At 27.4% G+C, this 12,188-nt stretch overlaps 1 protein-coding gene across 5 annotated transcripts; it reads right to left on the reverse strand.

The window, feature by feature from the left end:
* Positions 1 to 100: 100 nt before the first annotated feature.
* Positions 101 to 12,164, reverse strand: LOC106790754 (centromere-associated protein E). 5 transcript variants are annotated; one of them, XM_014755883.1, is made up of 10 exons: positions 5,956 to 12,164; positions 5,473 to 5,868; positions 5,170 to 5,382; positions 4,149 to 4,478; positions 3,448 to 3,958; positions 3,133 to 3,314; positions 2,911 to 3,058; positions 2,519 to 2,725; positions 1,596 to 1,711; positions 101 to 883 (listed from the first exon to the last, which is right to left on the reverse strand). In XM_014755883.1, exons 1-10 carry the CDS (start codon positions 11,861 to 11,863, stop codon positions 768 to 770), a joined length of 8,127 nt encoding a protein of 2,708 aa, XP_014611369.1. In that variant the 5' UTR covers positions 11,864 to 12,164; the 3' UTR covers positions 101 to 767. The 5 variants fall into 5 exon arrangements, with proteins under 5 accessions (XP_014611369.1, XP_014611368.1, XP_014611366.1 ...); XM_014755882.1 differs by having other exon boundaries at positions 5,170 to 5,385; XM_014755881.1 differs by having other exon boundaries at positions 103 to 545; positions 751 to 883; positions 5,170 to 5,868.
* Between the last annotated feature and the right edge of the window lie 24 nt (positions 12,165 to 12,188).

Below are 12,188 nucleotides of genomic sequence, written 5' to 3' on the forward strand. Positions count from 1 at the left end.
TTGGGTAGTACTGCGGGTTGGTATTAATGATTATATTAATTTGATTCTTTTTAATAAAAATATGTACTTATTAATTATTAACATAAAATAACAAAATTATAATAATGATATATCTCACAATAGCACCTTATAATTTCAGAATAAAAATGCTAATATTGCATTATTGTAAAACTAGGTTTAATGACTACATGCAGTCTATGAAAATGTTTTAATAATATAATTTATAATTCTATTAACCATAAAGAATATTTTCAAACTACATATCACTTATTTATAAAATCTAACATTCTTAACTAAATGAGAGTAATTCTTTCAATTTAATAGCTATTTTGCACAGAAAATTATATTATTTTATAATGTGTTGATTTGTTAATTATATATCAACAAAATGTTTTAAAAGAATTCCCAAACATCACCTTTTTTTCAGGCGGTCACACTAGTGGTGCTCCTTAATCATTTTATAGAGAACATAGTTCGTTATTTGATATTATCATGGATCAATTTTAATGAATATACAAGTTTGATAAGTAAAAGTACATGTTATTCTACAATAAAATAAAAAATTTTTACAAATAGAGTATATAACTTACAAACGCATAAATATATACATTTAGCTTTTTCATCAAATATAAGAAATTGAATAGAGAATAAAAATGAGAACTTTTCATTATTACATATTGCCAACAAATATAGTTTGATGCTTGAAATGCAAGGTTTATTCTTCATATATGAAAAAAAAAGATAACTTACATAAAGAAATGATATTTTCATGTCTTGAATACTTTTGATACTAAAGGCTTTATTAATGGTTGTCGATTTGGAGCACAGAAATCGCATAAATAATTCTTTTTATCAAATCCCAGTCCTTTGGTCTCCACGCAACCTACAAACATAAATGTAATTAGTTAGTAAATTAATATTTAAACAAATAATTTAACACTTTAGTATACAACAATATAAATTACTTAAAGTATTTAATTGTATACTGTAAGTTTTCATATTACGAAATTTTTCTAGAACATTATATGGATAACATTATTAATTAGCTTTATTTAATAATTTATACTACCCTTTTCCAATGTTTGTAAAATAGATTAGATATAATAATTAATGAGTAGAGTTTGAAATATATTAGTATTGTGAAATAGATTTTCCTCATGCATAATACAACTTAAAAATTTGATAAAAATATTGCAAGTTTTTGAATATAGTACAAAACATATGTATAGTTTACATGTGATGATTAATATATACATAAATAGGGTGGTCAAAATAACTAGAAATAATTGTAGAGCTTGTAATATCATTAATTATCAATGAATTTTAATTATTTTTTAATTGATTAATAAGAATTAATGTTCGTTAGAGTAGAATAACTTAAAAAAGCTTTCGGAAAAGTTTGCTGTTAAATAAATAAAAAAGTACGAGCAGTATCGAGAATTTCCAAAAGTGCCTTGACTCTTATAATATTATTGTTGGCAATTATTTCGGATCACCCTGTACAAATATTAATAAGACATAAATAACATACGTATGACATCATATGGCAATGCATTAATTACATTATGGAATCGTATGAAAATTTGTTTCAATACCTAAATGCAGATATTTATCACATGCGCTGCAATGTACTAGATTTGCCTCCAGGTCGAGTCTTGAGGCAGTATGACAGCGACTGCAGTGTGGGCAATAGCGACCCTTTCGCCATAGCCTTGTTAATGTATAAAGATCATGGTGTTAGTAAAATTGATTAAATTTTTATGTTACAACGTCTATTATGATAAATTACACGATTAAATGTTTTAATTTCAAATTACTCTTTGCGAAATAAAATATCAAAATAAAAGTACCTTCACACAATGATAAATTAGTTAAAAATGATTTATGAAAAATTACTACGATGAAATATTTCTTGTATATTTATAATTAAATGAGAGTATGCGTATTTGATATGTACATGCAGTTTTAGTTAGTTATTTATGCGTGATGTAAAACAAATAATATTAAAAAATATTACTATCCGATGATATCGTGTATAAAGATGAAAATAAAAATGCGAATATGTAAATAATGATTCTTACGAGCGCGCTCGCGTTTGTACATATCAATATTAACATATTCATATATTTAACAAATAATTAAAATAATAAGAATATAGCAGTTGTAATTATCCACTGATATTCCATTCATATAATTCAACAGTAAATAAGACTATATCAAAAAGTGAAAACCAAAAATTCTTATAATTTCATTATAAATTATAATATTAAATAATCAAATATGTCTTATAGTTTCAACGCATATAAATAGAACATTCTCATTTAAATACGTAACATCACGAATATAAAGCATTAATTATAATAATTTTTATACAAATTTACTCAGTATAGAAAAAGTTATCATCAAAAATTAAGCACACTCTTGAAAAAATTTATAAGTTATTTTTAATTTGCATAAAGAGGTAGTTTATGCTATTTACTTGTCATATTTATGATATGTTTAATATAATTATACTAACTTTGAGCATGGAACACACAATGTGGAAACATAAACACGAGTATTTTTATCACCCTTCTTATATTCATGTTGCCATTGTGCTACACTGTTTCTATCAGAATTAGCACCTCCAGGTTCCTTTGAACCACAATTTGCACATACAGCACATTCTTGACAGTGCCATCTTCCAACCGGTACTCGTCGAAGACCAACACAATATATGTGATATCTATATAAAATAATAATACATTTTTTAGATTTTATTTACTTGACTACAAAATATATATGTTACGTTACTTCGTGAAATTCAATAATTCATTTCATTAATTAACTGAGTTATATGCTTTACCAGTATATATACGTTATCGTCATATTACCACATTATATATATATATATAATAATAATAAACTTACCCACGATCACACATATCACAAAATAACATTTTATCTTCATCTGCTGGATCATGACATTGAGCGCATGTTTTACAATCGGTACACTGCCATGCATAAGATTGAATATGCGGAACCATATCCAATGTTAATTCTATACATGATGGATGAACTAAAAAAAGATTTAACTAATTATAAAACAAATCATTCTCTGATAATATAATCAAGATGACAATTATAATTTACCATTTCCATTACAAGTCCCACATTGTATTAATACTTCATTTTTGCCATTTTTATTTAACATTTTTAAGCACATTTTACATTTCAATTTAGTTTCTTCCTTTTGGTTACTTATTTCCATATCTACATCGTCCATTGTTGATTGAGACCCTTCTGTATCTTGTGTTCCTTCACTGGAGGTAGAACTAAAAATTTAATAATTATAGTACTTAATATCAAGAACAAAGTTATTATAGTCTAAATCTTAATATTAATCAAAAAGATCACAAGAGAGATATTAATAATATTTAAAAAGAATATATTATTTATAATGAATACCTTGAATCGTCAGTTGAAGAATCACTATCACTATCACTTTGTGATCCTTCTGATTGACTATCAAACTTACGTTCGTTTGGTCGCATAGGACCATACAAAACGGTGTTAAGTGGATAATATCTCAATTCAGCAGGTGTGTATTCTCGGTAATAATCAGTATATTGACCTGGTATCAAAGCTACAGGATAATGACTTATCTTTCGATCTGTATCAAGCTTATGGTGTTTCTTTGGCACATGAATAGTGAAAGTCTGCAAATCTAAACTGCATTTTCTGTTTTCTTTACGAGATTTATTTAAACTAATATTCCATGACAAAGCAGACTGTATTGCCATTTCTGCTAAATCTATTCTGTTTCTTTCAGCATTTGCTGCTGCTGTTAATTCTTTCTGCTTTTTAGAATGTTCTTTAACTTGTTTTTCTCGCATATGTTTTCGATACTCCTCATATTGATCAGGAAAATCGCTACACATTACATCTAATACTTCTGAACTGCAAACTGCTGTTAAACCTATACAAAATAAAATATACATATATATAAAAATATACATACATATTTATATGTATAAATTTTAGTGATATAGTATATATATTAATTATTATAAAATATTATAAACAAGAGAGAGAGAAATAACTATCTCTATATAATGAGATCTAGATATTCAGAATAACAATAAGTAAAAATAAATTTATTCACGCACCCATATCACACATTGCTTCGCTAACTAACCCATTTTCTCTTAAATAATTTCTCTCCTCCATATCAACCATTCTACGCTTTAAATCTGGATATTTTCTTTTAAATGACTTCACGCCTAAATACTGTGATATTTGTTCTTGTATCATAAATGTTTCTCCTTTACGATCTAGAGGCCATTCATATTCTGCTATTTTATCAACAGTAAAGGGACCTTCATCAGGATCAAAATTAATTTCCATTCTTCGATTCTTTACTTTGACTTTCTCAGATTCAGTAGTTGCTGTACTAAGTACGCTTCCCTGAGACTCTTCATTAATTATTGTTTCAGATGCTAAAATATTATTTCTTGTTAAATATGTAAACTATATTATATAAATATTATTAAATTTATTATGAATTTATATCACTTTTCGCATAAAATTTTATATAGTTACGAATAATTAAAATACTTTAATTAATATTTAAAAAATTGTTCTACATACACATTATCAAAAAATCAAAAAAAATTATAATGATATTTTAATAAAGGCTAGATATTTCTAATATTATCACTCAATACAACTATATTTAGTCTGACAAGTAATAAACTATTTTATATATGAGCTTACTATTATAATACGTTAGTAATAATGACATGAATATTTATATAATATATATTCATTGTAAATTCACTGTTGTCACTATTTTACATTCAGATACTTCAGAGATCTTAGGACACAAGAAAAGACCTATTTTTAGATACCTTGGTTGGAGGTTTACCAATACATTTATGCTATGATTTAGCATGACAGTTTAATGATTTTATCTAATACTTTTACAATACGCGTATTTGATTAAAATGAAATAGTAATTATTTTATAAAGTTAAATAAAAGTAACATCAATGATTTTAAATTTAATGTATTAGAAATTCTAACATTTTTGTGTAATTAATTTATTATTTTTTCATATATGTATATATATATGTCAATCATAATTATTCTTCATGCATTATTCAATAATAAAAGTAAAATGTATTGATACCTTGTGTTGATATATTTCTTGCCGGTGTTTGAGATCTTGAATTAGACTCTGCACTCATTCTTGTTTCTTCATCGATAACTTGTAAAGAAGGCACTGGTTCATTTTTGGATGTAGCTTCTGTTTGTCTTTTTGATGTTGGTGTTAGCCAATTAGGATGTCCAGGAGGTATAAGCATTTCCTTACTTTCATGTCCAGTAGATCTTGCATTTTCCACTGCTTTTTCAATAATTTTATCAGTAAGAGTCTTTTCTGTAGTTTTCTGTTCTTTTTTAGGCATTATATTTGCCAATTCTTTTTTATTACCTTTGCAATCTAATAATGTTGATCCCATTGTGGATTTTACTAATATTTTTTCTTCTTCCATACTTGATCCCATAACAGATTCTAATTGAGTATTAACATTGGAATCTAAAATCGTAATTTTGGGAATATCCATTTGTTTTACACCATCTTTTCGAACTGTTAACAAAGATTGTTTTTCAATTTTACACATAGGGTTTATACTTTTAATATCTATAGGGGGTTGTTTAAGAGCTTTATATAATTCAGATGATTTTCTTAAAGCCTGTTCTTGTTTTGAAGATTCATCTAAAGTGATTATAGCCATTGTAGAAGCTTCTATTGCACTCAAATCTTGTTCCACTCTGGATTTCTTACTAAGTGGAAGATCTGGATTGTCTAACTTTCTCTTTCCACGACCTAGATAAAGTTATTTACATAATATATTATCATATTTCTAAAGAAATGCATAAGGCTAATTAATAATAATGATGCACAAATACTTACCTCTACCACGTCCTCTTTTAGGTGGCGCATAACTTTTTTGATTTCTACATGTTCTCCTAGGTCTTTCATTTTCTCTGTGTTCCAATTGAACAACTTGTGGTACATCATCCAAAGCTAATGGATCTCGAGGTATTAATATCTGCGTTGGAGTATGTATGAGTGGTGGTAGTGGATTTCTACGTGGTCTACCTCGTTTTTTGGGCATTTTAACTTCAGGCATTCGAATTGCTGGAACTTCTTCTATTATCATAACATCTTGACTAGAGTTGGAATTTTCATTAACAATTATTAATTCAGGCCTGTGTTCAATTATTTCACAATCTGAACCAATTGGAGAACTAGCAACATTTTTACTTAACATATCCTTTAGCTTGTCGCTCATAGAAACATCTACTTGTTTAGATGGTCTTACTTGTGTAATACTGATTTCTTGGCTTATGACATTCATTTGTTGACGACTAATTAAACTTGTTTTTGGATCAAATAATAATTGCTTTTGATCTCTAGATATAACCGGTTGAATAGTAACTTCTGGTAGAATTTGTGACAACTGCGTTTCTAATTTTGATTTTTTTACCTCAATTGGTGATATTGTTATATCTTTTCGCTTAGAAGACAATTCAATAGAATTTTCCATTTTTATTCCTTGTATTTGTACCGGTTCAATAGTTAATTCAGAACGAGTACTTTGCATAATTGTTGAATGTCCAGTTTTAAGGATTTTCAGTGGTGAGTCTTTGTGTAACACAGACTCTTTATATCTATGAGCACAACTATGCGTAGTTTCTAAAGTATCTTTAGATTTAAGAGCAGAATCAGCATGAGTTTCACAAGATACAATTGTTGGATGTCCAGTTTTCGATAATTTTATTTTCATTTCTAACGGAGATTCAATTTCTTTCCGTTTTGGCTGTTTCTCTCTTTTCTCAGAATCTGTTAATAAAGAAGCATCAATAGTTTTTGATGTTTTCGTTTTCCCACATGCAGAAATATCACAATTTTTTTGATATTCTATATCAGATTTGTTGATAATTTTGTTGGTATTATTATCTATTACTTCTTTTTGTATTATAGAAGCATCTCCTGTTTTTGAAAGTTTAATCTTCATTCCAATTGGAGATTCTGTTTGCTTAGGTAAGTCTTGTAATGTTTCTTTGCTCTTATGATCATCTACTTGTTCTTGCTTATCAGGAGGAACTATTGATGCATCTCCAGATTTTGAAAATTTGATTTTCATACCGATAGATTCTGTTTTTTGAGATGCATCATGACTACTTTCATGTTGATCTATCAATTCTGGTATACCCACAGATGTTTCTACATATTTCATCATTTTAATCTTCATTCCACATGGAATTTCTGCACATTTTGTTGTATCTTGGGACACATCTACTTTTTCTTTTTGTTTAATTTCTTGCATGTCATCTGAAACTTCTGAATGTATAATAGATGCATCTCCACTTTTTGATAATTTTATTTTCATTCCAAAAGGAGATTCTGTTCGTTTTGGTATATCAGAAATATCTACTTTTTCTTTTATTTCTTCCGGATTATTATCTATGGAAATTATAGATGCCCCACCTTTTATTTTCGATAATTTAATTTTCATTCCAATTGGAGAATCTGTACGTTTAGGAATTTCTGGAGAAGCTTCATGTCTGTCTTTCGATTTTCCTATTATATCTTTTCCTTCATCTATTAAATCAGGGGATACAATAGATACATCTCCACTCTTTGATAATTTCAATTTCATTCCAATTGGAGATTCAGTTCTTTTTGGTGGATCAGAAATAATATCTGCTTTTTCTTTTAATTTTCCATCTTTATGATCTTCAAATATTTCTTGTTTTTCCGGTTGTACAATGGATGCATCTCCAGTTTTTAAAAGTTTAATTTTCATTCCTATGGGTGAATCTGTTCTTTTTGGGCTTCCCTGCATAACATCTAATTTTTCTTTATATTTTGTTGTAATATCTTTTGAATCTTGTTGCACAATGGAAGCATCACCAGTTTTGGATAATTTGATTTTCATTCCTAACGGAGATTCTGTTCTTTTAATTTCTTCAAATTTATGCTTTATTTCTTTTATATCATCCATAGATTCGTATTTTTCAGTTGGTAAAATTGAAGCATCTCCTGTCTTTGATAATTTAATTTTCATACCAATAGGAGATAATGATGATGCACTCTCAGTATGCCATTGACTGACATCTTCAACATTCTCATTTGATATTATAGAAGGATGTCCACCTTTTGAAAGCTTTAATTTAATTTTCCCTAATTTTTGACCTGGACTATCTTCCGGATTTGGTGAATTAGTTGCCGATCGAATTTTTGGACTTTTGGGTGATCTCGGTTCAGCACATTCTGCAATTGCAGATTTAGCAATCTTTAGTATTATTCTTGGAGATCCAACATTTTCAAAATCATGTCTTTCCACTTCTTTTTTAGGTGTTTCTACAATTTTTGATTCTCTGTTATCAACTGATTTTGGTGATTCTAACATTTTTTGATAGGCCGACAATTTTGCATCTTTTGGTATTAGAAGACTGTCTTTTGTACCTGTTAATGTTTCACACATCTTTGTTATGTCTGTTGTAGGAATTTCTATTTTTGGTGGTTCTCTCAAACGTTCTTCTAAAATTGAAATTTTAGGAATAGACTCTGCTACTATAGCCATTCTATCTGTTATTTTTGAATTTGCAGAGCTTGTACTGGGTGCAGTTACACTAGACAATATTTGTCTATTAGATACTTTATCTGTAGTTGTGTTAAAATAAGTACCAATTGTTGAAGGAACATTCTCTATTTTTTCTTGATTTTCTTTCAATTCATTTTTTTTCAAATCATCTTCCTTCAATTCATTTTCTTTCAAATCATCTTCTTTCAATTCATTTTCTTCAATATTAGATATACAAGTATTTACTTTAATTTGTTCAGCAAGTTTCCGTTCATTTTCTAATTTTGCGGCTTCTGATATAATCTCAGCTTCGGATATAGAAATAGAATCAGAAGTAATTTCTTGTAATTCAACTACCAATTCAGAAGTATCATTACACATGTCTTCATCCTGTACAAAAATATTTGAGTTTGTTTGTTTTGATATATCATTAACAACATTTTCTACCATTTTTGGAGAAAATTGTAAAGGAGAATCTACTGTTTGTTCTTCTGACTCTTGTAAAAATTTTACAGCAGATTCTAATTCTGAAATATCTGGAGCGGCCTGATTGCTGTCTATATCAAGAGAAATCCCATTCAGATGTTCTTCATCTTCATTTATATTTTCTAAAAGGATATCTTGCGAAATTTCTAATTTAGAAGTTTCTTCTCCTAAATGTTCTACAGATTCCACTGAATTTCCAACATAATCCATATTAAGATTATTATCTTGTAAAGAATTATCTACATCCAGTTGTTTTTGTAAATTTATATCATCTGAATGTTTATTTAAAGAAGCAGTTATTGTATTATCATTGATGTTCAATAATTCTTTTGGTTTACATTCTACATTTTCTTTATCTTGGTCACATTCTTTAATATTTATTTTATCAGTTGTTTCTTCCAATGATACATCATTTCCATCCGTTAAACAATTATTAATAACGTGATCTATATAATCTGAATTTTCTGGTATAGATGATACTTCTTCAGGCTGCTGAAGGAAAAGTGCTATATTTACATTTTTATCTATTGTTTCTACTTGTTCTTGTATTTTGTCTACTTTTTCATCTTTCATTGCTACTTCTTCACTTTCAGGTATTAAATCAAGATCTAATAATTCTTCCAGTGAGTCTAAGTTCGATGCTTCTATTGGATCTTCTATTTCTTTATTCAATATATCAGATGATACTTCAGACAATTTTTCAACTAATTCTTTATCTTCATTTTCCACTGTTGCTAATTCCACAGATTGCTGAAGATCATCGTCACTTCCATTTCTTGTATTATTTTCAGGACTTAAAAGATGTTTAAGATCAGCTACATCCGTTACATTATCTAAAATACTTTCCACAATATCTTGAGTATTTGGGCATTGTTCTTCTGAAAACATATCTGTCACTTTAGGTGTATCATCAAGAATATTTATCAGATTATTTTCTGAAATAGAATTTTGTATACTATCTTCTTCATTTTCTTTTTTCATTAATAAAACAGAGCTTTCTGATAACATAGAAATAGGATCATTAGTTTTGCATAATAGCATTCCTACAGTTCCATCCTTCTCTTCTTTTTGTAATATATTTTGAAAATCAGTATTCGTACTTTTGAAAGAAGTAGAAACATTCAATTCTAGTATGTCATTCGGTTCTTGACTGACTTCTTTTATATCTTCTGTTGTAATATTTTCGTCGATATTAGATGTACATTCTGTAATAGACAAATCTATTTTTTCCATATCTGTAATCAAATCCATTTCCTTTTCCAATATCTTTTTACTTTGATCTATTTGATCTTCATTATTAACTTCTTCCAAGTTTTCCTTTCTATCAACTATAGGCTCATTATTCTTCAAAATTTTATTATATTTTATGTCATCTATGTTGGATGTATTTTCTATATCACAATTTTCTTCACTTGTCTCGTTTATTATTTTATCTTCTATTATTTTATTTTCTTCGAGAGAAAATGATAATTTCTTACTGTCATCTAATAATTTTGGGGACACTATATCTTTTTCTTCATTTGTCTCACATATTATTTTATCATCTATTATTTTATCATCTATTATTTCATCATCCATTATTTTATCATCTATTATTTTGTCATCTATTATTTTATCATCCATTATTTTATTTTCTTCCAAAGAAAAGGATGTCTTATTATCATCCATTATTTTATCTTCATCCAAAGAAAAAGATGTCTTATTATCATCCATTATTTTATCTTCTTCCAAAGAAAAGGATGTCTTATTATCATCCATTATTTTATCTTCTTCCAAAGAAAAGGATGTCTTATTATCATCCATTATTTTATCTTCTTCCAAAGAAAAGGATGYCTTATTATCATCCATTATTTTAKCTTCTTCCAAAGAAAAGGATGYCTTATTATCATCCAWTAWTTTWKSTKAAATTTMATCTTTATCCATATCTTCTACAAATGTACATATATCCTGAATTTGTTGTTTTTCTTCTCTTATTTCATGAATTTCAGTTTCTATTTTAATTAATTGTTCAGAATTACTATTTTTATTATCAGTTTCTATTAATGAAACTTCATCAATTTGTTGTATAGGTACTTGAAATGAACTTTGCTCTGTATCCACATCATTTTTATCATTTTCTTCCATTTTATTTGTGTCTTGAAATTCATTGATTGCGTTTTTGTCAGAATCAGAAATTGTATCAATTTTATTATCAGATTTATCGATCACATTTTGCACTGATTCTATAGATTCGTTTAAAATGGTAATATTTTTAGAAGAATGATTCTTTTCTATTTGAAATACACAAGTATCTAATACTTCCGGATCATCAGGAAGTATGCAATCAGGCTTTGATTTAAATTCAGATACATCCAATGTTTCCATGGCAGATTCCGCAGTGTCTGTAAATGTTGAAGGTTTATTGTTATCTGAAGAATGACTACTTTCGACCAATGAATTTTCTGTGATATTATCTTTAGAACTAAAACTAGATTCAATTAAATTTTCTACATAATTAGGATCAATATCATTATTAGAAATGTCTTCTTCTGAAATAACCGACGATGTTATTGTGCTTGTAATATTTGACTCTGTGTATGTTGAATCAAGAGTTTCAGTATTAATAGATATTGTTTTTGGATCAATCAAATTAAGAGTAGTAGAAAATTCTGTTGAATTTTCTTCTTCATTTGCTTCTTTTACTGGTTCTAATTTATCTGTTTGTAGTATTAAATCTGATTGAATATCTTCTGTTTTGTTCATACTATTATTATTTCGAACAGTTACATTTATTACTTCTGTACAATTGATATTTTCAATTTCAGATATATTCCAAATTTTGTTTTGTTCTTTAACACAATCATCTGTTTCAATAGAGCTTATTTGTTCAGCATTGCATTTTTCTAAATTCTTATTTCCTGTATTCGATTTATTTTCTAACGTTTGTGTATCTTCAAATTCATTATTAGATTTCGAATATGTTTCTTCTAATTGATTATTTATAAGTAATACATTCGAGTCGTTTTCTGTTTGTATATTTTCAGATATTTCATTTTTTTCTTCCATTTCAATATTTTCTTTCATTTCA

Source organism: Polistes canadensis, unplaced genomic scaffold (genome assembly GCF_001313835.1).
Source record: "Polistes canadensis isolate GaletaPanama2010 unplaced genomic scaffold, ASM131383v1 scaffold_258, whole genome shotgun sequence".
NCBI lineage: Eukaryota > Metazoa > Arthropoda > Insecta > Hymenoptera > Vespidae > Polistes > Polistes canadensis.